General features: G+C 44.9%; 1 protein-coding gene across 1 annotated transcript; it reads left to right on the forward strand.

The window, feature by feature from the left end:
* The first annotated feature begins 620 nt into the window (after window positions 1-620).
* Window positions 621-21,214, forward strand: LOC134495933 (cytochrome P450 2K6-like). Its single transcript, XM_063301646.1, has 10 exons — window positions 621-1,117; window positions 2,757-2,906; window positions 4,708-4,790; window positions 14,552-14,629; window positions 15,096-15,269; window positions 15,640-15,787; window positions 18,149-18,286; window positions 18,318-18,364; window positions 18,761-18,902; window positions 20,686-21,214. Exons 1-10 carry the CDS (start codon window positions 925-927, stop codon window positions 20,868-20,870), a joined length of 1,338 nt encoding a protein of 445 aa, XP_063157716.1. The 5' UTR covers window positions 621-924; the 3' UTR covers window positions 20,871-21,214.
* Window positions 21,215-25,941: the final 4,727 nt, after the last annotated feature.

The following is a 25,941-nucleotide window of genomic DNA, read 5'->3' on the forward strand; positions in this document are numbered from 1 at the left end:
GACATTATTTGAATGGACTAAAGACTAAGATTGTTAGAATTGAAAGGAAGGAATACAAAGCTGGTTTATTTCAAGGTTAAAGTAAATATGTTGTCAACTCTGCTAACCCTTAACTGACTTTGCTGACACCAGGACTGAAATGACAATGCTTTACGGATTAGTTTATCGATAAGAGATCAGATATGGGAAGAAGAGACCATTTGTTGCCCTGTAAGAGGAGGTGATAAGTTGCTGAAGCTGTTTATACTAGTTGTGATGAAGGTGGAAGGTGACTTCTGTATGGTTATGTATGAAAAGAAGAAAGAAGAAAGGTCCCCAAGTCATTTTCTGACTCCTTGGGGGATGCCATTTTCACAGACATTTTCTTGGCACTCTATTGTGCCTTCCCAGTATATGGTTATGTGTCTCTGTGTGTGTGTGTATATATATATATATATCTATATGTAATCTTTATATATATATGTAATCTTTTCTTTTTCTTCACTATATTCTTACTTTTCTTCTTTTTCCTACTTCTATTTCTATTTTTCCTTTTTCCTTTCTTTTCTGCACTTTCTATTCTTTCTTTCTATTCTTCTATCTTTTTTAGTTTGTTTAACTTTTTACTGTTGTAATTATAATGGTTAATAAAATTACTATTAAAAAAAGAAAATATTTGTTGATAAGCTGTAGCTTTAGATAAACAGATCAGTTCTCAAGTACAAGACAGTTTGCAACGTTTCCATAGACCCCACGGGTATGCAAAAACAGATCAAAATCCTGGGGAGGAGAGAGAAAACAGAGTCCTCTCTCATATAGAGTGGTCTGATGATTCAGGAGAAAGAGTGGTCAGGCAATGCCTAATGCAATGCTTTGAAATAGATGCTTGTAACGCTTCAGTTTGCAGGATTAATCGTAATTATTACTAAAAACTGCTAAAAAGAAATGGATTGGATTGGACTTGTTTTAACACTATTACTATGTCTTCTTGCAATTACATCCCTTTTGAAAAAGGGCAGTCACTGGAATAACAGCTCCGCAAATCTTCCCCCGGGACCCAGGACCATACCCATTTTGGGAAATCTGCACAGGATGGATCTGAAGAGGCCTTACAGAACAATGATACAGGTAAAGCCTGGCAACTAACAAGCATGGATGTTCTTTGCCAAACTCTGAATGCTATTTTGGCTGTTCTGTTCACAGATCTGAGAATGGGAAGAACCTGCACAGTCTTGTCATAATCACTCTGTCCTGCCTGTTGGTAACTACTGGTTTGATACCACCATAAGTATCTCCATTCAGATCTATTATAACCTCCTCCCATTTAATAGATCTAGTTTCCTTCCTTTTCATTATTAGTTCAAGCTCCTTAAAATTTACTTCTCTTCCATTCCGAGCCACAGACTTCCATATCGCTTGGTCATCACAAGTGGTCCATAAATATTTACCTCCATGTCCACTATGGCTTTGGCCAATCAAGGCTTACACATATTGCTTTATAGGAATACAGAGAAGGGGTTAAAGAGATTCCAAGCCTTACTTGCCCTCATGCCACATGCAGCAGTCCCTCTTGACACTGAGGAGAGTATGCATTAGTTTTAGAGAGACACCCCTGCAAACAAACGAATTGCACTGATATTTATACATTTCAGAAAAGGGGGGAAATGATGCAGGCATACCTATTCATATGTTATAGGTCTTGGGTTCCTTCCTACCCTTCTGATATCTACTATCTTCAAAGAAAACAACTGTCTTAGTGAGAAGGAGTGGCAACTTAGGGTGCCAAATGCCAGGAAGAAGACGTCCTTCTCTGGCATCCTGGCGACAGATTCATGGGTTGTCATGGGAATGTTCTGATGCGGGTTACAACAGGCTGGTGTGAACCAGCTACAAGGCTATTGCAAATGCCTTATATTTCCATTTGAGTTAATCATTCCCATCCAACTGGAAGCTTGCTCTCCTCACATTGGATACTGAAGAGAGTATGCCCCGGGAAAGATACCAGAATAATCAGCATCAATACACATTGATTAATGAATTCCCAATACTTACAGCATCAGAGAGATTCCTCCCACTGAGGAGTTCCAAAGTAGTGGCGAGAAGGCAATTCCTTGGAATCGACTGACAAAGTGGTTGTTTTCATTGGGCAAGTTTTAGACCCCTTCAAACTGCCCCTGGAGTAGCTCAGTTTAGGCCTCAGCAAGGGAAGCTTACCTATTAGTGAGGATGAGCTACACTGTTAAGTGCAGCAGGTATTGGGTCACTCCTTACCACAAAGGTGGGAATAATTATCCAACTGGGGTCAGAATAGGTGTTTCTTATCTTACAGCTACAAGAAGAAAGAAGAAGAGCTAGCTTGTCTAAGCAGCCTCTCTTCCAGGTTTTAATGGAAAAAGGCAGGTTAGTCACAGGGCACAGATGATCCCAATCAGGGTCATCTCCTCCCCCCTCTCCTTGCAAGAGGGACCTGGGAATTTTAAATGGGGGACTGCAGGACTTATTCAGAATCCATCGAGGCATCAATAAAAACAAAACCAAAAAACTCAGGTCTTTACAGCCACTTGCTCAGTAAATATCCACAAAATTCTGGGCTCCTGGAAAGAAGTACAAAAATGTTTGGCATAAAGATCATATAGAAACAAACTGCTTTGTACATAATTCATTCCTGGTTTTCTAAAAATACTCAGATGAACGTCTACCAAAATTATATGCAAAATCATGGACATTTCTTGGTAAAATTACACATCTGACCCCTTTTCTCTATCTTTTCTCTTCAGGGATTGTTTTTGCTCATGGTGAGAACTGGAAAGTGATGCGACGGTTCACATTAGCCACGTTACGGGACTACGGGATGGGCAGGAGGACCATTGAGGACAAAATCATTGAAGAGTGTGGCGTCTTAGCAAAGACGATTGAGACTTATGCAGGTGGGTTGGCATTTCCTCCCAATGCTCTACCGGAGCATCTGCCAGGACAAACACAGACCGGGAAACAAATTCCTCAGTTTGTATCAAGGGAAGAAGGAGTGCTTCTGGAGTACCTTCTCTCCAACAATTCTCCAACCCATCCTTTTCTTCCTATAAATATGCTTCCTTGTCCAATTTATGCTAACTATATTTACAGAAATGTGATGTCTGGGTGTCAAATGGATTCCATGTGACTTGAAAAGTTCATTTACAGTACAGTAGTCCAACGATCCCTTGTGAATAACAGTTCTAGGCTTGATTTTCTGTTCAGAATCCTCTAGATTCCCAATACAGGGAGGAGTTAGGGCTGCAAGCCCTCCATCTGAGCGTGAAAAGATGTTGGAGTTACTGCTCCTCCCTGCTCTTGGCCAATGATAATCATATTGCAGTTTCCCAGAGAACAAAAAGACATAATCCACATTTATTAAGGGATACATATTTTACCCAAGTTCTCCAACGAAACTATTACCTTTCCATTGTCCATCTGGAATCCCCCGTTATCGTTAGCACAATCATATCGCTCAAACTGCAATTGGTGCACTTATTCAGCAGCACACCTCACAGGTAGCCAATAGAGCAGGAGAAGGAGTCCCATATTTTCCACAATCGTGGTCCCTAAGGCCCTCCAGTGTCATATCTGCCTAGCACACAGTGCTTGGAAAAATCTGGATAACCATGGGATAGCAGCAGAGCGATACACAGAGCGATAATCGTTGGCATTTACGGTTCTCTGCATTTTTGGAACCCAGAAATGATATGGATAAAACTGACCATTCATTGACATGAGGAGGAAGAAAAAAGAGATGCCCTCTGATATAACAGTGATCTAGAAAATTAAAGCTTCTTTGTCTTACTGACACATGAGTTGCCATTTGTGGAGCATTCCTACATACCTACCAACTGATCAACCTATTTGCTTTCTGGTAAGCCAGTTGCAGTAAAGAGAGGCATGAGATCATTGGGAAAAAAAGCAATATCTAGTTTACTCCCACTACACAGGAGTCACAGTATATATACTGTGGGTGTCTGCATTCCAGGGCTTGAATTCTAGCACTTTCCAGCCTTCTGAGATGAATGCTGTTTTGGCTGTTCTGTTCACAGATTTGAGAGTGGGAAGCACCTGCACAGTCTTGTCATAATCACTCTGTCCTGCCTGTTGGTAACTACTGGTTTGATACCGCCATAAGTATCTGCATTCAGATCTATTATAACTACCTCCCATATAATAGATCTAATTTTCTTTCCTTCCTTCCCTTTATTCATTAGTTCAAGCGGTTTAAAATTTACTTCTCTTTCATTCCAAGTCACGGATTCCATATTGCTTGGCCATCACCAATGTTCCATAAACAGTTACCTCCATGTCCATTATGGCTTTGGTCAATCAAGGCTTGTGCATATTGCTTTATAGGGATACAGAGAAGGGGTTAAAGAGATTCCAAGCTTTACTTGCCCTCATGCCACATGCAGTAGTCCCTATTAACACTGAGGAGAGCATGCATTAGTTTTCGCCAAGATGCCAGAAAGGGACTTTAAAGCAATCTATTTATTTTAGTATAGAAGACTCAAAATGCAATCTCTTCTGATATTCCGTGGCATGCATCAAATCCCTCTGCTTCATTACACATGCTAAAGTTGAGCTCTAGGTTTCTGTGATAAAGACGCCCTTTATACTGTATAAGCTGACTTTCAGTCAAAATGTGTTGAAGAGAAGACTTAATCCTGGTTTCGTTCACACTTCTGTTTTGATTTATTTGTTGCCCAGGAAAATCATTTGGAGTCACAACAATTATGACGGCTGCTGTTTCCAACATCATAGTTTCTATTCTATTTGGGAAGCGCTATGTCATGTTCCCCGTTGTGATGTATACATATATCACAACGGGGAACATGCCTTCCCGGTGAAGGGAAGAGGGGAGGAAGGAATCAGTGCTAATCCTATAAGCACTAAGGGACAATGCAGATAAGGGACAAGGAGCCATACCTTTGCCCTGACCTGGGAAGCCATCATCCTATCTCCCTGACATCTCTGCATTACCACGGGGACACACCTGCTCCGGACACAGGAAGACGACAGAGGTAATCAGCACTAATCCCCCTGATCGCCCATCGAGACTCCGGAATCGCCCCCTGATCGCCCATTGGGACCCCGGATTCGCCGTCGGGCAGGACTTTGGGACCATGGGGGGTGGGGAAGGATCGGGTCTGCACCGCGGGTATTTACTGGCTACCTCGCACACCATATGCTCATTCCCATCTTTCTCCATGTCTGCATTCTATTCTCAATAAACCAGATATCCTTAGCCCTGGCTGGTGAGTCTGTGTTTTTGTAGAATAAGGCAACCATCACATAAAGACGGGAATCGGAAAAAAAAATTCCGCTAGCACCATTCCAGATTTCATCTGTGAGGGATCACAGCTGGCAATGGAAAGACCCAACCCATGAAGAGGTGGCTACCAGAGGAGCGGCGATGGGGCACCCGACTCCACGGCACGGGCGATCGGTAAGAACCCTATTCCCAGACGGTACGAGATCCAGGAGGGTTCCGGATCAAGCTCAGAGGAGGAGGAGCCCGGAAGGAGCAGGACACCTGAAGCCACCAGAGAGTCACAGGGTGAGTGGGTCATCCTGGATGAAACGCCGGAATCCCTGCCAGGGACACTCGGGGCATCTAGGAAGCTGTGGGACCTGCTGTCCTCGATGGTCGAAGGAGCCGAGGGAAGGTGCCAGATCGGATGAACCAGGGAAGGCTCCCAGACAGCTGAGCGGCTGAGTATAATGGAGGCGAGGCTGGAGTCAATTGAACAGCTGTTCCTGTGATGGTCGGTGGCATGGGAATCCCGAGGAAGGGGCGAAGTGGAACCAGGTGTCATGTTCTCCATTTCAATGTCCTGTATACATCGTAACGTTTCACATGTCACTCTTCTAATCCGTGTTTCCCTGTTGGAAATTTCCAGCCCTGCGAGGCTGTAATCTCTGGAATGCATGTTTGGGTTGGTGACTCTATTCAAGGTTACTTTCCCAGGCCGGTGTATGACGATGGTTGACATCTGGGATGGGGTGGTTGCTACGTTGAGGCACGGGGCGGAGTTGGACTGAAGCAACAGTATTTGAATTGTATTTCGCACGCTTTTGGTTTATTCTCAGCTTTGTCTGTATCTGCACACTATTCCTTTAATAAATCAGTTATCTTAAAGCTCGGGCTTGTGAGACTGAGTATATTGGAGTAGGCAACCATTACACCAGGTACCAGAAGTTCATCACCCCCCCTCTCACCCTTGAGATGCGACAGCCAGGGAGAGGAAGGAGATGGCAGGAGGCTGATGCAGCGCCGGGCAGAGTTCACCTCGCGGAATCCGCCAGGAGGTCATCTTCCCCCACCCCCCTGGAGACGCGACTGCTGGGAAGTGGCTGGAGCCAGCATGAAACTGAGGCAACGTCATACGGAGCCCAGCTTGGGGAATCCCCACACCAAGACTGGAGAACCCCAGCAGCCCGAGGTATGTCCAGACAACCAGATGTGGCTTGGAGCCCACCAGGAGCAGGGGTGAAAGACTTCGGGGTCAAATTTGACGGGGACCCAGCGACATTATCCTTCTTCCTAACAAATGCCAAGAACTACATGGAAGATTTTGGGCCATATTTCCGCTCTGAAAAGGGCAAAATTAATGCCATTGCTAACAAACTTAAAGGAAGGGTGGCTGACTGGTATGTGCAGCTATGCCAGGCAGAAGCCCCTGAGCTCTATGAATTCGATGAGTTCCTCTGGGCACTAGATCTACACTTCAGAGAAACCTTAGAAAAAGAAAGAGCAAAGAGATTCCTAAGGGGAATCAGCCAAGGGCAAAGATCGGTAGCAGATTATGCCATGGAATTTAAAGCACTGGCTGGAAAGGTGTGGGACTGGTCGCAGTCTATTCTAATTGAACGCTTCAAAGAGAGGAGAGAGAGCGACGGTTCGCCAAGGGGCAGTGCCTTCGATGCAGGAAAGAGGACCACAAAGCGGCGGCATGCCCGAAAACAAAGGTAGTTGACAGGCCAGGAAAAACGCTGGGCAAACCACCTGTGGGGCCCAAAAAAGATGCCAGCGGCCAGGGGAGAGATCGGAGCTAAAGAACTACCCTACTCCAGTGAAGAGGAGGAAAACAACCAGGAAGAACTGGCGGGAAACGCCAGCCACCTGCCCTGAGAAGCGCCAGAGGACAGGTGGAGGAGGAGAATGGGCGCAGCAACATCTGGGTGAGTGCCAACTGTCCCACCCTGTACATAAAAGTTAAGTTAAGGTCCACCGAGAAGTCGGTTGAAGTCTGGGCCCTAATAGACTCGGGCTGTTCTAGGTGCCTAATGCACCCGGACATGGTTGCCAATTTAAATCTCTGCTGCTTTCCACTTCAGCACCACATAGTTTTCATGCAATTGGACGGTTTGGCAGCAGGAGGGGACCCCGTCACCCAATTTACCGAAGAATTGGCGCTGCAGTTAGGCAGCCACCGGGAGAGACTGAAATTTGTTGTGGCACCAGTGGGCCACCCTTTAATCATCTTAGGCATTCCGTGGCTGGTACGAAGGAACCCATACATAAATTGGGAAACCAGGACGATCACATTTGCAGAAGGCTTCTACCAAGCATCTACAGGGGACCGAATTCCCCGTGCTGTGGTGGGGAGGGTGGCGTCTACAACCACCCATCTGGCTGCAGCAGCCCTGGAAGGCTTGCCGGACAGGTACGCTGAGTTTGCAGATGTGTTCGGGGAGAACGAAGCAGACAAACTCCCACCCCACAGAAAGACCGACTGTGCGATAGAACTGGTCCCCAACACACCATTGCCAAAGCCAAAAATCTACGCAATGACCCAGAAAGAACTGGCAGCATTGCGGGAGTTTGTGGACAAGAACTTAGCACGAGGCTTCATCGAGCCCGCAAACTTGCCAGTTAGAGTCCCAGTGTTGTTCAGAGAAAAAAAGGATGGGACATTAAGACTCTGTACGGACTACCGCGGATTGAATTCGGTTTCCATATCGAACAAATATCCCTTGCCCCTAATCAAAGACATATTAGCACATCTGGCAAAGGGGAAAATATTCTCTAAACTGGACTTGCGAGAAGCCTATTTCCACATACGCATACGGGAGGGGGATGAGTGGAAGACGGCTTTCAATTGCCCACTGGGATCATTCCAATATAAAGTGTTACCGTTTGGTTTGGCAGGGGCACCAGGGGTATTTATGCAATTGATTAACGAGGACTTGCACGAACACTTGTTCAAGGGGGTCCTTGTGTACTTAGACGATGTATTGATATATTCTGAGATTGAAGAGGAGCACGAGCACTTGGTTAAGCAGGTGCTCAGGAAACTCCGCAAAGCCGAGCTATTTGCCAAGCTTTCTAAATGTGAGTTTCATAAATCTCAGCTAGATTACCTGGGTTACAGAATCTCTGAGAGGGGCATTGAAATGGACCCTGGGAAAGTCCAGGCCATCCTGGCGTGGGAGCACCCGCGCACTAGGAGGCAACTACAAAGTTTTCTGGGATTTTCTAATTTTTACAGGGGGTTCATCAAGGGACTAGTGGAAATCGTTTTGCCCCTAACTAATTTACTCCACATCAAGGGTTTGGGAGACACGCGCAAGGCACGAAACCCGGGAGCGCTACTTAACTGGACACCTGAATGCCAAAGGGCTTTTGATCATCTCAAAAGCCTGTTCACAGCCGAACTGGTTCTACAACACCCCGACCCCACCAAGCCCTTTGTAGTCCAAGTAGATGCCTCCGATTTCTCAATTGGGGCGCTCTTACTTCAGCGGGATCCAAATGATCAGCTGAAGCCCTGCGCTTACCTCTCCCGCAAGTCCTCTGAAACAGAACGGAGATGGCATGTATGGGAGAAAGAGGCTTTTGCCGTCAAAGCTGCCTTAGAGGCATGGCGACACCTCCTGGAAGGGGCCACTTGCCCCTTTGAGGTCTGGACGGACCACAAAAACCTGGAAGTGCTCAGCACCCTGAAACGCCTCAGCCCCAAGCAGGTTCGCTGGGCTCAATTTTTCAGCCGCTTTAATTTTCAGCTGAAGTTCATACCAGGAAAAAAGAACATCTTAGCTGACGCTCTCTCTAGGCGGCCCCAGGATGCCAGTCAGGCATCAGATATTATAGGTACGGTGTGGACCGACACACAGCTGGGTTGCCAAGCTGTCACGCGCAGCCAAACTGGAACGCAGCGTACTCCAGCACAACTGCCTGCAAGGGGAGGGAGACGCATGTCAATTTCATCGCAATTGCAACAGCAGTTCGTACAAGCCTTAAAAACGGATACATGGTTGCAGACCAACAAAAACAATGTTTCTTTTGAAAGTGATTTGGCCTGGAAACAAAATAGCCTGTATGTGCCAGAGCAATTGCGAGCATAGGTTCTGAGACGTTCTCACGATGACAAAATGGCAGGGCACTTTGGCTTTGTAAAAACGCTACATCTGGTGAGGCGACAATTCTGGTGGCCCACACTTAGGAGGGATGTAAAAGATTATGTCGCTGCTTGCCCTACATGTGCTATGGCCAAGCGAAAAGCGGGTAAGCCCCAGGGACTATTGCAGCTGATGGCAAGCCCCTCCCGCCCTTGGGAGGAAATCTCGATGGATTTCATCATAGACTTGCCACCCAGCCAGCAGAAAACGGTCATCTGGGTGGTTAAGGACTACTTTTCAAAACAGGCCCATTTTATTCCATGCGCCTCCATTCCCTCCGCTCAACAGCTGGCATGCCTCTTTTTAAATCACATTTACAAATTACACAGTACCCCCTCCCGCTTGGTCACAGATAGGGGTACACAATTTACTTCACAATTCTGGAAAGCATTTTTGAAGTTGATTGGCACCAAGCAGGCACTGTCCACTGCTTGGCACCCCCACACGGACAGCTCTACGGAAATCCTTAACTCCACCCTGGAGCAATTTTTGCGCTCCTTCATAAGCTACCAGCAAGACGATTGGGTAGACTTACTCCCCTTCACTGAGGTGGCATACAACAATGCAGTGCACCAGAGCACGGGCCACACCCCCTTCCAGGTAGTCTATGGACGAGACTTCGTCCTGATCCTGGAGTTGCCACAGCCAGCTACCTCGCCTTGTTCCCCAGATGACTGGGCTGCTCAGCTAGCCAACGTTTGGCCAATCATTCAGCTGGCTCTCTCCGAAGCCCAAGCAACCTACAAGCATTATGCGGACAACCACAGGGCTGCGCAGCCAGACTTCAAAGTGGGAGATAAGGTCTACCTCTCCACTAAATTCATTAAGTCTCCGCAGCCCTCAAAGAAGTTAGCCCCCAAGTTCATTGGCCCTTTTCCAATCGTGGAAATAATCAACCCGGTAACTTTTAAGTTAGAATTGCCACACAACTTGAAACGCATACACCCGGTGTTCCATTCTGCCTTACTGAAACTGGCTACCTCCTCAAAGTGGCATAACAACCCCCCCGCCTCTTCCCATCATGATCAATGGGCAGCAGCACTTTGAAATAAAGGAGGTTCTAGATTCCCGAAGGCTATGGGGCACCCTTCAGTACCTGGTCCGCTGGAGACATTTCCCCCACCCTGAGTGGGTGCATGCCCGGGATGTCTCAGCGCAAAGGCTAGTCGCACGCTTCCATGCAGCGTATCCGTCCAAATCAGCGCCTTGAAGTTTTTTGGGGGGAGGCAGTATGTCATGTCTGTTGCAGATGCTGGGAAAGCCTTTAGCCCAGGAGAGGTCAAAAAAGTCACACACCAAGCATTTCTATAAAAATAATTTATTTACAGAAAACAAAACCAAAAGCAAAACATTTAAAGGACCTAGCTCCCTTTTTGGAGCAAGCCTTGCTGAGCTACATTTCCAGCAGAGAGAAAAAGAAGAAGTGAAGAAGTCCGGGCAGGTCCTCCCCCCAGGCTATTTTGCATGAAGCACGTGAGAGGAGACAATCAAATGCAACCCCTTCACCTGGCCAAATGATTAGGTATAATAGTAGCTTAATCTATTAGTAGGAAAACCTCAACACTCCCCTTTTTACACTATAGATTAAGTTGCAAACCAATCTTCTCTGACTTTATATGTCTTTCCATTCACATTACCATTATCTCCCCTTTGGTTTAACAGAAAGCTACCATTCTTCTTCCTGTGTTTTTCCAAACCTAGGTAATTGGTCACAACTCCAAGGCTTTTTCTTTCAAGGATGCTAACTCCTGTTGCATGGCAGAATGCCAATTTTGTGCAATCTCAGGTGGTAAAGCATTCACTTGTTCTAAAGACTCAGGTTCTGTGAATATGTGAAAAGCCTTTACTGTTTCAGCCTGAAAACGTGATGGAGGAACGCCTTTATTACTCCTCTGAGATCTGCGAGGTAATATAGGGCTTAAATTTTGACTCCTATCACTTTCCTGAGAAGCATCTGTCTCATCAGACAGATCTTCAGTTTGCTTTTCTGGTTTAATGTCCTCATCAGGCAAAAGATCACCATCAGCAAGTCCTTGCTGTTCTCTTGTGGTGGTCAGTTCAACTGGAGAGCTAGAATTTAATCTCCCCCAGTTTTGTTCAGCAAAAGAAGCGCTTTTGCTAATTATTAATTTCTCTCCCATTATGAACCTGTAGCTCCTCTGGCTTTGTTCATAGCCAACAAAGATGGCTTTCTTTGTTGTGGGGCCTCCTTTCCTTCTCTGCTGTTTTGGAATGTGAACCCATGCAGTGCTACCAAACACTCTAAGATGGCTTACCTTTGGTTTCACACCATAAAACAAATGGAATGGAGTGTCCTGAATCATAGAGTTATACAACCTGTTCTGAACATAACAAGCAGTCGATAAAGCTTCTCCCCAGAACTTAAAACATAATCGTGAATCTTTTAACATGCATTCCATCGCATTTTGCAAGGTTCTGCCCTTTCTTTCAGCAACACCATTTTGCTGAGGGGTGTACGGGTTAGAAAGAATTTGTTCTATCCCTTTTTCCACTAGGAACCTTCTGAATTTGTGAGAAAGGTATTCTCCTCCTCTATCACATTGGAGTGCAGATACAGGCCTAGGGAATTTTCCATTTGCCCATGTCACAAAACTTTTAAATTTCTCAAATGCCTCATCTTTATGTTTTAAGATGTAGATAAATGTGTATCTTGAGAAATCATCAATGATGGTCATTGCATACCTTGCTTGTCCAAGACTTGGAGCAAAAGGACCAATAATATCAGAGTGTACAATTTCCAAAGGTCTAGTTGTAACTCTGTCACTGTGCTTACTCACAGGAGCTTTTAGTGTTTTGCATTCTTTGCAAACTACACAATCTAAGTATTTATCACAGGGTTTTATCTTTAGGTCAGCACACAGCTGTGGCATTTGTGCTATATACTTGATATTAGCATGACCAAATCTCCTGTGCATCAGGTGTACACATTGGTCATGATATGGTGTGTTGCCAACTGCAGACTTGCAGCTTGGCTTCCTTGCATTTTGCACAATGTACAAGGAGTCTTTTAACATACCAGTAGCACACAATTTCCCATTTTTACGTATCTCACAACCATTTTTCTTAAATGTTATGATATACCCTGTTGCAGCCAATTGTGCCACAGATAAAAGGTTTGATTGTAAATTTGGCACATACAACACACCTTTTACAATTTCTCCTAAGCAGGATAAATACAAGTCACCTTGTCCCATAATTTTGGTGACAGACCCATCAGCCAAAGATACACTTTGTCTTTCAGTTTTAGACAGTGACACAAAAGAGCTTTTACAATTACATAAATGACAACTGGCCCCAGAATCTAACACCCATACATCAGAATTACCCTTCTCAGCAACCTGTGCAATTTGGGTTGTCTGAAGAGCCTTCTTCTGTGTTGCCCTTGTGTTCTTCTGCTCTGTCTTTCTACCCTTGGGTCTCATGGCACAGTCTCTTTGCAAATGTCCAGCTGAACCACAAGTGAAGCATCTCTGGCTTGCTAGTGCTGTGCCCTCAGGTTCCTTTCCCTTCTTTTCCCTCATTTTCTGGTCTTGCAGCTTTCCAGAAGAGATGGGGGGGGATCTTTCCTCTCTCTTCTCCCATTCAGCGAGTAAGCGCTGTGTAACATACGATGGGGTGAGGTCTGCTTCAGGCATAGCCTCCAGGGTACAAATCAGCGTGTCCCACGTTTCATTTAGTGAGGACAGGAGGATATAGGATTTTGTGAGAGGTGTAAATTCCATTCCTCTCTCCTGCAACTCAACAAACAGCTGCTGAATATAATGCAGGTGCTCAGGAAGGCTATCTCCTTCTGCAAGGTAGGCTCTGTACAGCTTTTTCGTCAGAGTAACTTTACTCCCTGCTGTTGCCTTTACATGTAAGTCTCTCAAAGCGTCCCAAAGTTGCTTTGCAGACTGCATGCCTCGCACGTGGACTAGCTGATTGTCCTCAACTCCCAAGATAATGGTGGCTCTAGCCCGCTCATCCTGTCTCAGCCATTCAGCATTGGGATTTTGGGGGGTTTGCTCACCAATTTGCAGCCAAAGATTCTCTCTGCGAAGATACATCTCCATCTTCAGGGCCCAATTCAAATAGTTGGTCTCTGATAGGCGCTCCAGAGGCATCGCTGAGGGCTGGGAGGTAGCCATGGCTTCTTCCTTCTTTTGCAAGTCACCTCAGCTAGCTTCTTTGTCCTGCAGACCGGCAGTTGCTGGAAAATCTCCAGGTGGCTCCAAAGAAAATCTTCACAGGTCTTTGCTACCTGCCTTTAAATTGTGCACGAGGTGTGAAGCTGACCTCTCTTTTCTCTCTGGGTTTTACTGCGTTGTTTACTGGGCACATAACCTGTTGCAGATGCTGGGAAAGCCTTTAGCCCAGGAGAGGTCAAAAAAGTCACACACCAAGCATTTCTATAAAAATAATTTATTTACAGAAAACAAAACCAAAAGCAAAACATTTAAAGGACCTAGCTCCCTTTTTGGAGCAAGCCTTGCTGAGCTACATTTCCAGCAGAGAGAAAAAGAAGAAGTGAAGAAGTCCGGGCAGGTCCTCCCCCCAGGCTATTTTGCATGAAGCACGTGAGAGGAGACAATCAAATGCAACCCCTTCACCTGGCCAAATGATTAGGTATAATAGTAGCTTAATCTATTAGTAGGAAAACCTCAACAATGTCCCCCGTTGCGATGTATACATACATCACAACAGGGAACATGCCTTCCCGGTGAAGGGAAGAGGGGAGGAAGGAATCAGTGCTAATCCTATAAGCACTAAGGGACAATGCAGATAAGGGACAAAGGAGCCATACCTTTGCCCTGACCCGGGAAGCCATCATCCTATCTCCCTGACATCTCTGCATTACCATGGGGGACACACCTGCTCCGGACACAGGAAGAGGACAGAGGTAATCAGCACTAATCCCCCTGATCGCCCATCGAGACTCCGGAATCGCCGTCAGGCAGGACTTTGGGACAATGGGGGGTGGGGAAGGATCGGGTCCGCACCGCAGGTATTTACCGGCTACCTCGCACGCCATGTGCTCATTCCCATCTTTCTCAGTGTCTGCATTCTATTCTCAATAAACCAGATATCCTTAGCCCTGGCTGGTGAGTCTGTGTTTTTGTAGAATAAGGCAACCATCACATGCTATGACTATGAAGATGCCACATTTCTAAGACTACTAAAGCTAATGAGGGAAAACGTCCAGCTTTCAGCAACTCCTGTTGTGTTGGTAAGCTAAGTTTTCATTTGAAAAGAATGTCATGAAAAAAACACAGCAGAATGTGTGGCATTCAAGCTTTATTGCAAAGCAAAGCAAAGCATGTTGCTTCTCATGGGCATCCTCAGCAAGATCCCATCCAAAAGGCAACATGAACATGATGCTATCAGGATCCAAAGTCCACCCTTACATACAGGAGTTGCATGGAAACATCACGTGGGAGCATGCAGATCCCTTCTGAGCATCATGACTCCATGATGCATGCTTCATCACTTCCTCTCCCTTCCTTGTACATTTCTCGTGAATGCACTCAGGTTGGAGGGGTGGGAGCCTTCACGGAAAATACCTTTTCCATCTTTTTAATCTTTGGAGAATACTCTGCAACTCTAACTGTGCTCAATAGTTTCCTTGACTAGGGCTTGCATTCGGTTGCTTAGACTGATTGCTTTTATGGTTTTTTTTTCCATCATTTTTTCAGATATATAATGTATTTTCCATGCTGGGGTTGCTTTTGGGTTCTCATAAAACAGTAATGAATAACAGAAAGGAGTTGCATGATTTCATACAGACCACCTTCATAGAACGTCTCAAAGATCTTGATGAAAATGACAGGAGGAGTTTTATTGATTCATTTCTTGTTCGGCAAAGAGAGGTAATGGATTATTTTATACATGCCTGGAATTATTGATGATTATTTTACATATTTTTAAAACGTGGCTCCATATAAACTTCCTGCAGGTTGGTTAAGAACCTTCCTTCAGAAATGTAGAAGGAAACGAGTTTCTAGCAGTTTCTAGACATTTCCTCCTCATTACTTTATTTCAGAATCTGCAGCTACTAAAGCTACGCCTGGACTGTTTCTTAGAGTTTCCCTTATAGAAATCCAGTAGGGGTGGGCAAGTCTAACCTCTTGGGGGTGGGGGGGATAGTACTCACCCATGAAGCGTCCTCTTAGCCTTTGAGAATATTGGTTACATGAGTAGGTTGAGTTTCCTTACTAGAAATTTCTTTATACACTTCAGGAGAATATGAAGATGACAAATGGCAAATATTTCCATAATGAAAACCTTAAAGCTCTTATAAGTGACCTATTTGGTGCTGGTACAGAAACATCTGCAAACAGTCTGCTCTGGGCCATCCTCCTAATGATGAAGCACCCAGAAATTCAGAGTAAGTAAGGACTTTCTTGTGATTGGCTTGCAACCAAAAATATAAAAATGAGAGAACAAAGATTTTTGGTGTCAATGATACTTGAATGAAGGGAAAAGAGATGAAGCAAGAATAATTTCCCCTCAAAATAGACAAGACATCATTGATCTCAGTAAATGTATACAGAGTAACTTACTTCATAAATGAAAGTGAATTTTAATAAACTCAAAACATTGAAAGCCAATCCTGTTTGACTGCAAGAAACACACAGAAAACAAAACTTTGTCAATGTCAATTTGTTGAAACAAAAAAAACTAGGCCAGCAATATACAACATCAGGAAATAGAAAGAAAAACAGAACAGTAATTTATCTTAAATCACCTTCCTGGGAAGTACTAAAAAATTAAAAGTTAAAGAAGGAAGAACTTTGATCTCAAACTTAAGAAAAGAAGGTAAGATGTTAATACTGGCATCCATTTAGACTCCAAAGACAGGTAAGGAACAATTCTATGGAGGCTTCTTCCGGATGTTAATTTGAGAGAAGAAAATGATTATCCTAGGAGACATGGATAAAGTGCGAGATCTGATCTAGGCACATCATCCCTAGAGGGAAAGGAAGGAGGACAACTTCCAGGAAAGGTTCTTCAGAATATGGATATCGTGGCCTTGACCAATGTTTGGAGATCAAGAAATCCAACAGCAAGAGAAGGTATGTTTCTTTCGGCAAGACACCAAGTGTACTCAGGAATTCCCATGTGCTGGATCTCTATGGCTCTCGCGCCATCTCTCACAGAAGTGCAGATTTGCTCAGTGACATGGGCAGATCATTTCAAAAAGAAGATAAAATATTTTGGAAATGCAAACAAACCAGGGAAACCTCTGACATATCACGTCAGAAAAGGGAAGAAAAGGAGGATGATAACAGCAAAAAAGAAAGAGAAAAAAACTGCTATATCCAAGATTGGAAATAACAGAAAAACTTGCAAAACTTTGAAGAAATTAAATTAATAACAAATAAAACCGGGGGCAGCAGGAGTTGCCCTATACCCACTAATATGAGGCAAGAGGGAAGTGACTGTCTGTGAAGAGTACTGTATTTCTGTTGTGATCAGACTTTGACACATCTCCCTGTGCTCCACTTTACATTTCATTCTCTCTGTGGGTTGAAGCTGTAAGCTGATAGTCAATCATTCGTTCATCTCTTCGCTGGATGGAAATATTCATAAAAGAAGGAGAAAGAAGAGAAAAACGTTCTAGCATGTGAGAGCCAGTTTGGCCTAGTGGGTACGGCTCCCGGCTAGCAATCAGGAGACGGTGAGTTCTAGTCCCGCCTTAGGCATGAAAGCCGGCTGGGTGACCTTGGGCCAGTGACCTTTTCTCAGCCCAACTCACCTCACAGGACTGTTGTTGTGGGGGAAATAGGAGGAGGAAGGAGTATTAGGCATGTTCCCTGCCTTGAGTTATTTATAAAAATAATAAAGGTGGGGGGGGAAATATTTAACCCCCCCCCCAAAAAAAATCTTACAAGTACCCCACAGGAGATCACAGATTTGTACCACCAGATATGCACTACAAGCATACTTGGCTTCATGGGCTTATCTTCTAATACTGCCGATGAAATATTCTGTATGTACTTAAGCAAGTTAAATACTCCGTTGAATTTTATATTTGAAAATTATACTAATTATATTTTCTGTATCTTTGTAATATTTCCCTCAAATATTAATTTGTTTTGTTTCTCTAATGTGTGACCAAGTTCCTTCAGACTTTAGCACCAGTTCTCCAAATATTTATTATTTTGTTTTTAGTCAGCAATTTTGGGGCTACTTGAGACCTGGTGGTTCTGGGTAGCTTACAGATAAAAAAAAACAGGACAAAAAGAAAAGAAAAAAAGCAAAAGCAAAAGCAAAAAAAGACTCCTCAATGGCCTGAAGACAAACAAAAACCAAAAGCCACCCAACCAAGGTCTCCAAACTCAACCTACCGCAAGGCCGGGAGAATAACCTGGTTTCCAGTAGTTTTCTGAACTTCGTCAGAGTGGCAGAAAACTGTATCTCTGGGGGGGGGGGATCTTTCCAGAGGGACGGCACTCTTCCTGGAGTCCCACTAGATGACATAAATGGACCCCAAGTGAGCCTACTTGCCCAATGTCACCAGCATATGAATGGCACTAAGAAGCCTACTACAGCTACTCTGGTGGGCTCATGTGGGCACAATGAGGCATGGAAACCACTGCCCCTGCTGCCACATTCTGGACCAGTTGAAACCACCAAGTGGTCTTCAAGGCAGCCACATGTACAGCCATTACTGTAGTTCATAAAGTGACCAATGCATGAGGGACTATTTGAAGGGGTGATACATAATACTGTTTTGTTCTCCCAGGGAAGGTCCAAGAAGAAATTGCAAAGGTAATCGGAGATCTACAGCCAAGGACAGACCACCGGGCCCGAATGCCTTACACTGATGCAGTGATTCGTGAAGTTCACAGGTTTGCTGACATTGTTCCAACCAATGTGCCACATGCAACCAATTGTTCCAACCAATGTGCCACATGCAACCACCAGGGATATTGCTTTCAAAGGCTTCTTCATTCCCAGGGTGATCAGTCTGAAATCAGTGCATTATGCAAGATCTAGTCTTTCTTGGACAACATAAAGTAGAATTTTCATGGTAACAAAATGCAGTTTAATAGCTATTGAGCAGTGGTCCAGCTGATATTCTATTAATATGCCTCATGTTTCAACTTTTTGAACCTGTCCATTTCTCTAGGCCCTGTATTTATAGCAGTATATCTGGATTTGCAATACCCCTTTAAAAATGTAGTTGTAATATTTTTTATTTTTTTATTTTTGAATTTGAGTGTTTCTCCAGGCCCACTATTTACTTCTCAGTAACACTCTTAAAAACTCACTGTAATAAATTATATAATTTATATAGTAATCTCTTAAATGGACATACTCCTTTTCATACAGTTTTTTCCCTTTCGTTGTTTAGGGCATGCACATTGCTCCATTGCTGACATCTGTGCTCCATGATGAATCTCAGTGGGAGAAACCTCATGAATTCTACCCTGAGCATTTTCTTGACTCTGAGGGAAAATTTGCAAAAAACGCTGCATTCCTGCCTTTCTCTGCAGGTAAGATTCTCTGCTGTGTGAGCATGCATCCATTAATAGGCAAGCCTTCACACCTTACTTGAAAAGAAAACAAATGATAAAAGCTCAATTTCATAGGCCTTAATTTTACAGAGTTTAAACCTAATGGGCAACATTTGTGGCCAGACTTCACCACTCATTGAAGTCAGCCAGTTTGTTCTAGTGGTTAAGGCGCTGGGCTAGAAACCAGGAGTCTGTGAGTTCTAGTCCCACCTTAGCCATGAAAGCCGGCTGGGTGACCTTGGGCCAGTCACTTTCTCTCAGCCCAACTCAGTGCAATGTAGACTAGCCTCCTCAAGGTGCACCCAGGGGAATGTGACTTTTCACAGCTAAACAATCTACACATCTGGCTGCTGGACCTCACAAGGATTTCCCAGCAAGAAAAGCAGCTTGATCACCAAAATGCTATGCCATACAATTAAACAAAAACCAAAAAAACACACCACTCATTGACTGATTAGTCTGTTGTTTCCAAACTCTGGAGACCCATCAACTCTGTGCCTGAGTTTCTGTTATTCCTGCTGTGTTGGCCTCACCACATCTGCATTTTGGCAATCCAGGATGAATCTTGTCTTGCAGCCTTCCTGGCTGACTCTGGCCTTCAGGAGGATGCAGGCTTTCGGTATTCTTAGCTTGACTCTATAAGTAAAAAGAATTATGTTTAGGTCACAACAATGGAGCAGAGCATAAAATACAAGAAAGCAAAATAAAATAAAATAAAATAAATCAAGATAAAACCAGGGTTACAATTTAAAAAGTTAAAAATTTCTTTTAAGTGTAAATGAGAACAAAGCAAAAGTAGCAACCTGATTACTAATTTTTTGAAACACATCTGCAAGAATCTAATTCAGTCATTTTGTGGTCCAAGCCCTTGAGTTCACCTACAATTAGTAGTTTGGCCCTGATTTCAATGTAAACTGGGCAGTGGAGGACAGAGCCAGTAATGTCCTCCCCTTGACTGACAGCACAGGGGCAGAGACGCTGTTCAACAGGGCACTTATGAAATCTCTCTTCAAGCTAAGCCAAAGCCATAGTCTGCAGCCAATGGGACGTAAAGGCCTTTCTCAGTGGGGCACTGATAATACTAATCAGATTCTGGGAGAGGCTTCAGAGGTTTCGTAATAATGGTACCAGGATATATTTTCATCTTGATGCCATTGTACCCCAGCAGCATGTTTATTAGCATCCTTTTCAAGAAGCCTATCTCTAATGTATTCTGTGTCTGAGAACTAAGTTCCCCGCAAAGAGCAGAGAATTAGATGTACAGAAGGGGTGGTCTAGGGAGGCCTAAAATCATCCCAATGAAGTTATTCTGGGCTATGTCTAACTGAGAATCAACCTCCTCACCCCATCCAGATCTCAGTTCCATCAACATCTGGGCTATCACCTTACCCTACAATATTTTAACTGCCGTCCTCTGGAATCAAACAACCTGAGGATATTGCCCGCATGTGTTCCCTATATAAAGAACTAATGAAAGGTGATGCCTACATATTTAAAAGGGGGGCATTACTCTATTTGTTGGGCATTAATTTTATGTCTTTTTGACATTATTTTCACATTTAGAACATCTGCTGCCATCTAATAGAAAAATAATCCATCTGCATTCCTTTACTGCCTTTTAATTTCATTCTGTATCTATGCTCTGCCATTGCTTTTCAGTGTGCTGACCTCTCCATGGCCATAGGACATTGGGAAGCCATGTGAACATGTTCAAGAAACCAATAACACTTTTTTTTTTTTTGTTACTTATGCCTCCTTCCAGGTTGGAGAGCATGTGCAGGTGAGAACCTTGCCAAAATGGAGCTCGTCCTCTTCTTTACCAGCCTGCTGCAGAGATTTACCTTCCAGCCACCCCCAGGAACATCTAAAGATGATCTGAACCTGACCCCTGCAGTCGGGTTTACAGCCCCTCCCATGCTGTACAAAACCTGTGCTGTTTTACATTGATCCAACAGAAAAAAAATATGAAAAGCTGTTTTCTCAGCCTTTGAAATGGCTTTATTTTGACACATTGGCAAAATCTGACAACATGATGCCAGATTGTCTAAGTTTAAGATCTTGTTGAGGAGCTGAATTGTAATGATCTATAGATACATAAAATGTAGATGCTGATAGGGAAGAATAGTCTGGAAATGATTAAAAGCAAAAAGCTTTGTATTGTTTTTACTGACTTTTTCTTTTGGGGCCCTTGTTTCCTTTGCCTTTTACTATTTTTCCTCCTCTTTGACTTTCTGTTTCTGTTTAGTATTTTTGGTCTGTTTTGCTTTACCTAAAAAGAGTAATTTTAAGTAGTTTTTAGAAAAGCAATATCATGTTTTATGCAATAGTCCCAAGTGCAAATTTATGTATTCCTTTGTTGTACCTAGTTATCAATTCTATTCTTTCTTAAAGAAAAAAATTGGAAATGTGCCCACCTGGGTTTAAGGCTGAGTCGTCAGTTGATATTCCAGGGCAGGATGTGTGTGCAGCCAGAGACTCTGGTGGCTTCCAGGGAGCTGTTCCACAAATAACTAGACATAAGATCCTATCTGTAAAGGTGGGCCACGCAGGTCGGATGGGATTGCTGCTTGAATACCATCTAGAATTCAGAAATGTAGCATTAGTACCTTGTCAAGGACAGATTCTCTTAGCCTTGGAGTTTTCTGTGGCTTCCTCCCACCAGAGGGAGATGGGACCTATTTGGCTGGTCCTCCCCAGACACTTGAAAGACCTGGGGGAACTTGGGGAAATTTCTGAAGCTCTGGTTCTAAGTTCAGGGGCCTTAGTCGCTAGTGAGAATGAACAAATGATGTCAGCCTTGAATTGGATTCTTCCCATGTGAACTGTCTATGCATGTGTGTCCTAGAGAGCTCCCTGTTTTCAGAGATGAAACCATCATTGCGGAGGTTCCTAGAATACCTCTGAAAAGATATGAGGAGTGAATCTGGCTAAGAACAGTTAAGAACCTGTATTAAGGATTACCTTAGGGTAGTAAGGGTGAAACATATTTAATTGTTTTAATTTAATTTGATTCACTTGATATAGGTGCTGCCCGATGCCAGAATAATTCTTGAGTGGCTCTCTACATAAACTGAATCTGCAGAATAAACATAAACAGAATAAAGATCTGGCATGTATTACCGAGACCTGCCTGGGCCCTGAAGGGTGGGGGGTACCCCTTTCAGAAATGTGCCTGGCTGGGTTCATGGTATGGCACCAGCTGAGACCCCAGGGCAGGGGAGGAGGGGTGGCTGTTGTCATCCAGGAGTCTCTGTTGGCCCTCAGGTGCACTGCTCTGCAAGTGGCTGGTTGTGAGACCCTGTTTTTGAAGTTGGGTTCCCAAGAACAGTTGGGATTGTTGCTATTGTACCAGCCTCCCTGCTGCATAGCAACCTCCCTGCCTGAGCTGCTGGAGGCTGTCTCAGGGCTGGAACTGGAGTTCCCCAGACTCATGGTTCTGGGGGACTTCAACCTGCCATACCTGGGGCATGCCTCAGAGGTAGCTCAGGAGTTCACAGCCACCATGGTGGCCATGAGCCTATCTCAGATTATTCGGGACCCGACTCGAGGCAGTGGCCTCACACTGGATTTAGTTTTCTTGATGGAGCAATGGCAATGTTATCTGAGGGGCGAGTTACATCTGTCCCCTTTGTCATGGTCAGATCACACCCTGGTGACCTTGAGATTCTCCTATGCTGCTCCCTCCACAGGGAGGCAGGACCAATTCGATCGGTCTACTCCTGGTGACTGATGGACCCAGCAGGGTTTCAGAGGAAGCTGGGGGTTATACCTGAGGATCTGCTGCATAGTCCAGCAGAGGCCCTGGCTGCTGCCTGGAATAGGGAGGCAGCCAGGGCCGTGGACTGGATCACGCCCTCTTGGTCAATCAAGTCCGACATTCTCCATGGTTTACAGAGGAGCTGAGGGTTCTGAAGAGGATCAAGAGACATCTAGAGTGCTGCTGGAGAAAGACAAGGACTGAACTCAACCAAACACAAGCTGGAGTGGCTGTTAAGGCCTACCTTGTGGAGGTAAGAGAGGCGAAATGTCAGTATTTCTCTGCTCTTATTGCATCCACAGAATGCCGCCTGATGGCCCTGTTTAGGATCACCCGATCTCTTTTAGGGAAGGTGGATCTAGAAACCCATCTATAGGCCTGTGCTGAGGAGTTTTCTTGGCATCTGGAGGATAAAATTGCTCGGATTTGTTCCAAATTGGATGCCAGGTGCAGGGCAGGGCCTGGGAAGATGCCTGGGGAGAGTACTCACTCAGTTATCTGGGAACAGTTTGATCCTGTTGGGCCTGAGGAAGTGGAAAGGGTTCTTGGGTCTATAAATGCTATCACTTGCCAACTAGATCCCTGTCCCTCCTGGCTGGTGAAGGCAGCTCAGGAGGTGATGTGTGGGTGGGTCCAGGTGATGGTCAATTCATCCTTGGGGGAGGGAGTGTTTCTGGCAGCCTTTAAAGAGGTGCTGGTGCGCCCCCTCCTCAAGAAACCATCACTGGACCCTACCATTCTGGACAATTTTCATCCAGTCTCTCACCATCCCTTTTTAGAAAGTGGGAGACTGGATTGAGAAAGTGGTAGCATTGCAGGTCCAGAGGATCCTGGATGAAACGGATTATCTGGACCCCTTTGAGTCAGGTTTCAGGCCTGGATATGGGATGGAAACAGCTTTGGTCAAGCTTATGGATGATCTCTGGTGAGGGCTGGATGGGGGCAGTGCATTCATCCTGGCTCTTCATGACCTCTCAGTGGCTTTCGATACCATTGACCATGGTATCCTTTTGGGTCAGCTCAGGGAGTTGGGGGTGGGTAGTGTAGTGTTGCGTTGGTTCACCTCCTTCTTCCAGGGCTGGTCCCAATCAGTGTTGATAGAGAGAGAGAAATCCTGGCCCCGGGCCCTCCTTTGTGGGGTGCCGCAGGGTTCAGTACTCTCTCTGCTCCTTCTTAACATCTACCTGAAACCGCTGGATGAGATCATCCGTTGCCATGGGTTGAGGTATCATCAATATGCTGATGATACTCAATTATACATCTCCATCCCGGGTGACATAGATGATGCTGTTGCCACCCTTTCGCAGTGCCTGAAGGCTGTAAAGGTTTGGATGGGGAACAACAGGCTTCAGCTGAACCCTGGCAAGACGGAATGGCTGTGGTTTGGGAGCTCCCAGGTATCCGGTTCTGGATGGGGTTGCACTGCCCCAGACAGATCCAGTGTGGAACCTGGGGGTTCTCCTGGACTCACGGCTCCTGCTCAAAGAGCAGGTGGCAGCTGTGGCCAGGGAAGCCTTTGCACAACTTCATGTTGTGTGCCAGCTATGTCCCTTCCTGGATCAGGAGTCCCTCCGCACAGTAACTCATGGCCTGGTCATCTCCTGCATAGACTACTGCAATGCAGTCTACATGGGGCTACACTTGAAGAGTTTCCAGAAGCTACAGCTGGTGCAAAATGCAGCTGCACGAGCAGTTTTAGGAGCCCCTGGAAGGGCACATATAACACCTTTGCTGCACAAGTTGCTTTGAGTGCCGGTTTGCTTCTGGGCCCAATTCAAGGTGTTGGTCATCACCTTTAAAGCCCTACATGGAATGGGGCCAGGTTACCTGAGGGACTGCTTCACCCCCGTTACATTGAACCATCCCACCCAGTCAGGCAGGGAGGGCGTGTTACGGACCCTGACCATGACGGATTGCTGATTGGCAGGATCCAGGGGGAGGGCCTTCTCTGCCATGGCACCCACCCTTTGGAACAAGCTATCCCCTGGGGGTAAGACAGGCCCCCATTCTCCCGGCCTTTCAGAAGGGAATGAAAACATGGTTATGCCACCTGGCCCGGGATGGAAGGGGGGACAGCTATTCATGGGGGTGGTTGGCCCCCGTGAAGGTGCCAGGATTAAAAGCTTCCCATCTTGAATTTTATATTTTATATTTTATATTCTATGTTTATATTTTATATCTTGTATTTGTATTTTCATGTATTTATATTTAATTGTTTTAGTGATTTGCCATTTTTATTATTTGTAAGTCACCCAGAGCCATTGTAAGCAAGATGGGCGGCAGAAAAATTTAATAAATAAATAAACAAACAAACAAACAGAATAAAATACAATATTAATAAGGAGATTAAAAAAAGCCCAAGATAAATAGAGAACTAATAATAATAATAATAATAATCCAGCCAACAACACTGAAAGCATTAATGGATATACTGTACTTCACAGGGGGATCCAGCTACCCTGCCCCAAGGCCAGGGAGAACTGCCAGGTCGTTAAGGCCCTGTATGGCACCATTAGCATGGAAGCCACCCAAATCTCAGGCCCTGTGACAGAGAAGGCGCACTTCCTGGGGCCTGAAAGATGACGTGGGTTGATATTAGGGAGCTGGGACATGCCAACCCCGTCGGCTCATATTGGACAGGCAGATACCACAGGCGATAGGCGGTCCCTCAAATAACCGGGACCTTTGCCATGTAAGGGTTTATTGGTCACAAAAGCCCCTTGACCCTCATGCAGAAACTAAACTGTAACCAGTTCCCCTGGCAGAGCAGGCATGTTATAGGGGCATTGGAAGGCATGCACAATACTGCCCACACTGCTGCATTCTTGGACCAGTTGACAGGTTTCCTCAGCGTGGAAGGAGGAGGAAATGAAATGGCCATACACGGCTGCATACATTTGCATACATCACCCTCCAAGACCCCAGTGCCACAAGCAGAGAGGAAGTTGGTCACAGAAACCTGTTTGGCCCAAAGAAGAGATCATGCAGAAAAAAGAAAATACTCCCCTCTTCCTACTCAGAGAGACGTGGAAAATTCTTTTTCATTGTGTGAAAACATTGGCTAAATCATTGGCTAAATAATTACTCATGAAGGCACATCTCTTCTTTGGGCCCAGTATTGGTTAATTTGATTCCATTTGCTGGATTCCTTAACTGAATAGTGAAATGTTTACCCCAAAGGCTCTGTAAAATATTATTAACACCTGTCCTAAAGGTTGGATTGTTACACAGCTCAAAGAAGTTTAAACTTGTTTGACAAGG

Source organism: Candoia aspera, chromosome 1, assembly GCF_035149785.1.
Source record: "Candoia aspera isolate rCanAsp1 chromosome 1, rCanAsp1.hap2, whole genome shotgun sequence".
NCBI classification, from domain to species: Eukaryota; Metazoa; Chordata; class Lepidosauria; order Squamata; family Boidae; genus Candoia; species Candoia aspera.

Excerpts from the sequence above, each read along its gene's own strand:
- LOC134495933 (XM_063301646.1), top strand. The coding sequence starts at position 925 with ATGGATTGGATTGGACTTGTTTTAACACTATTACTATGTCTTCTTGCA. Across the intron at positions 15,788-18,148 it reads GAAGCACCCAGAAATTCAGA|GGAAGGTCCAAGAAGAAATT; the intron begins GTAAGTAAGGAC and ends TTGTTCTCCCAG. Across the intron at positions 18,287-18,317 it reads TGTTCCAACCAATGTGCCAC|ATGCAACCACCAGGGATATT; the intron begins ATGCAACCAATT and ends CCAATGTGCCAC.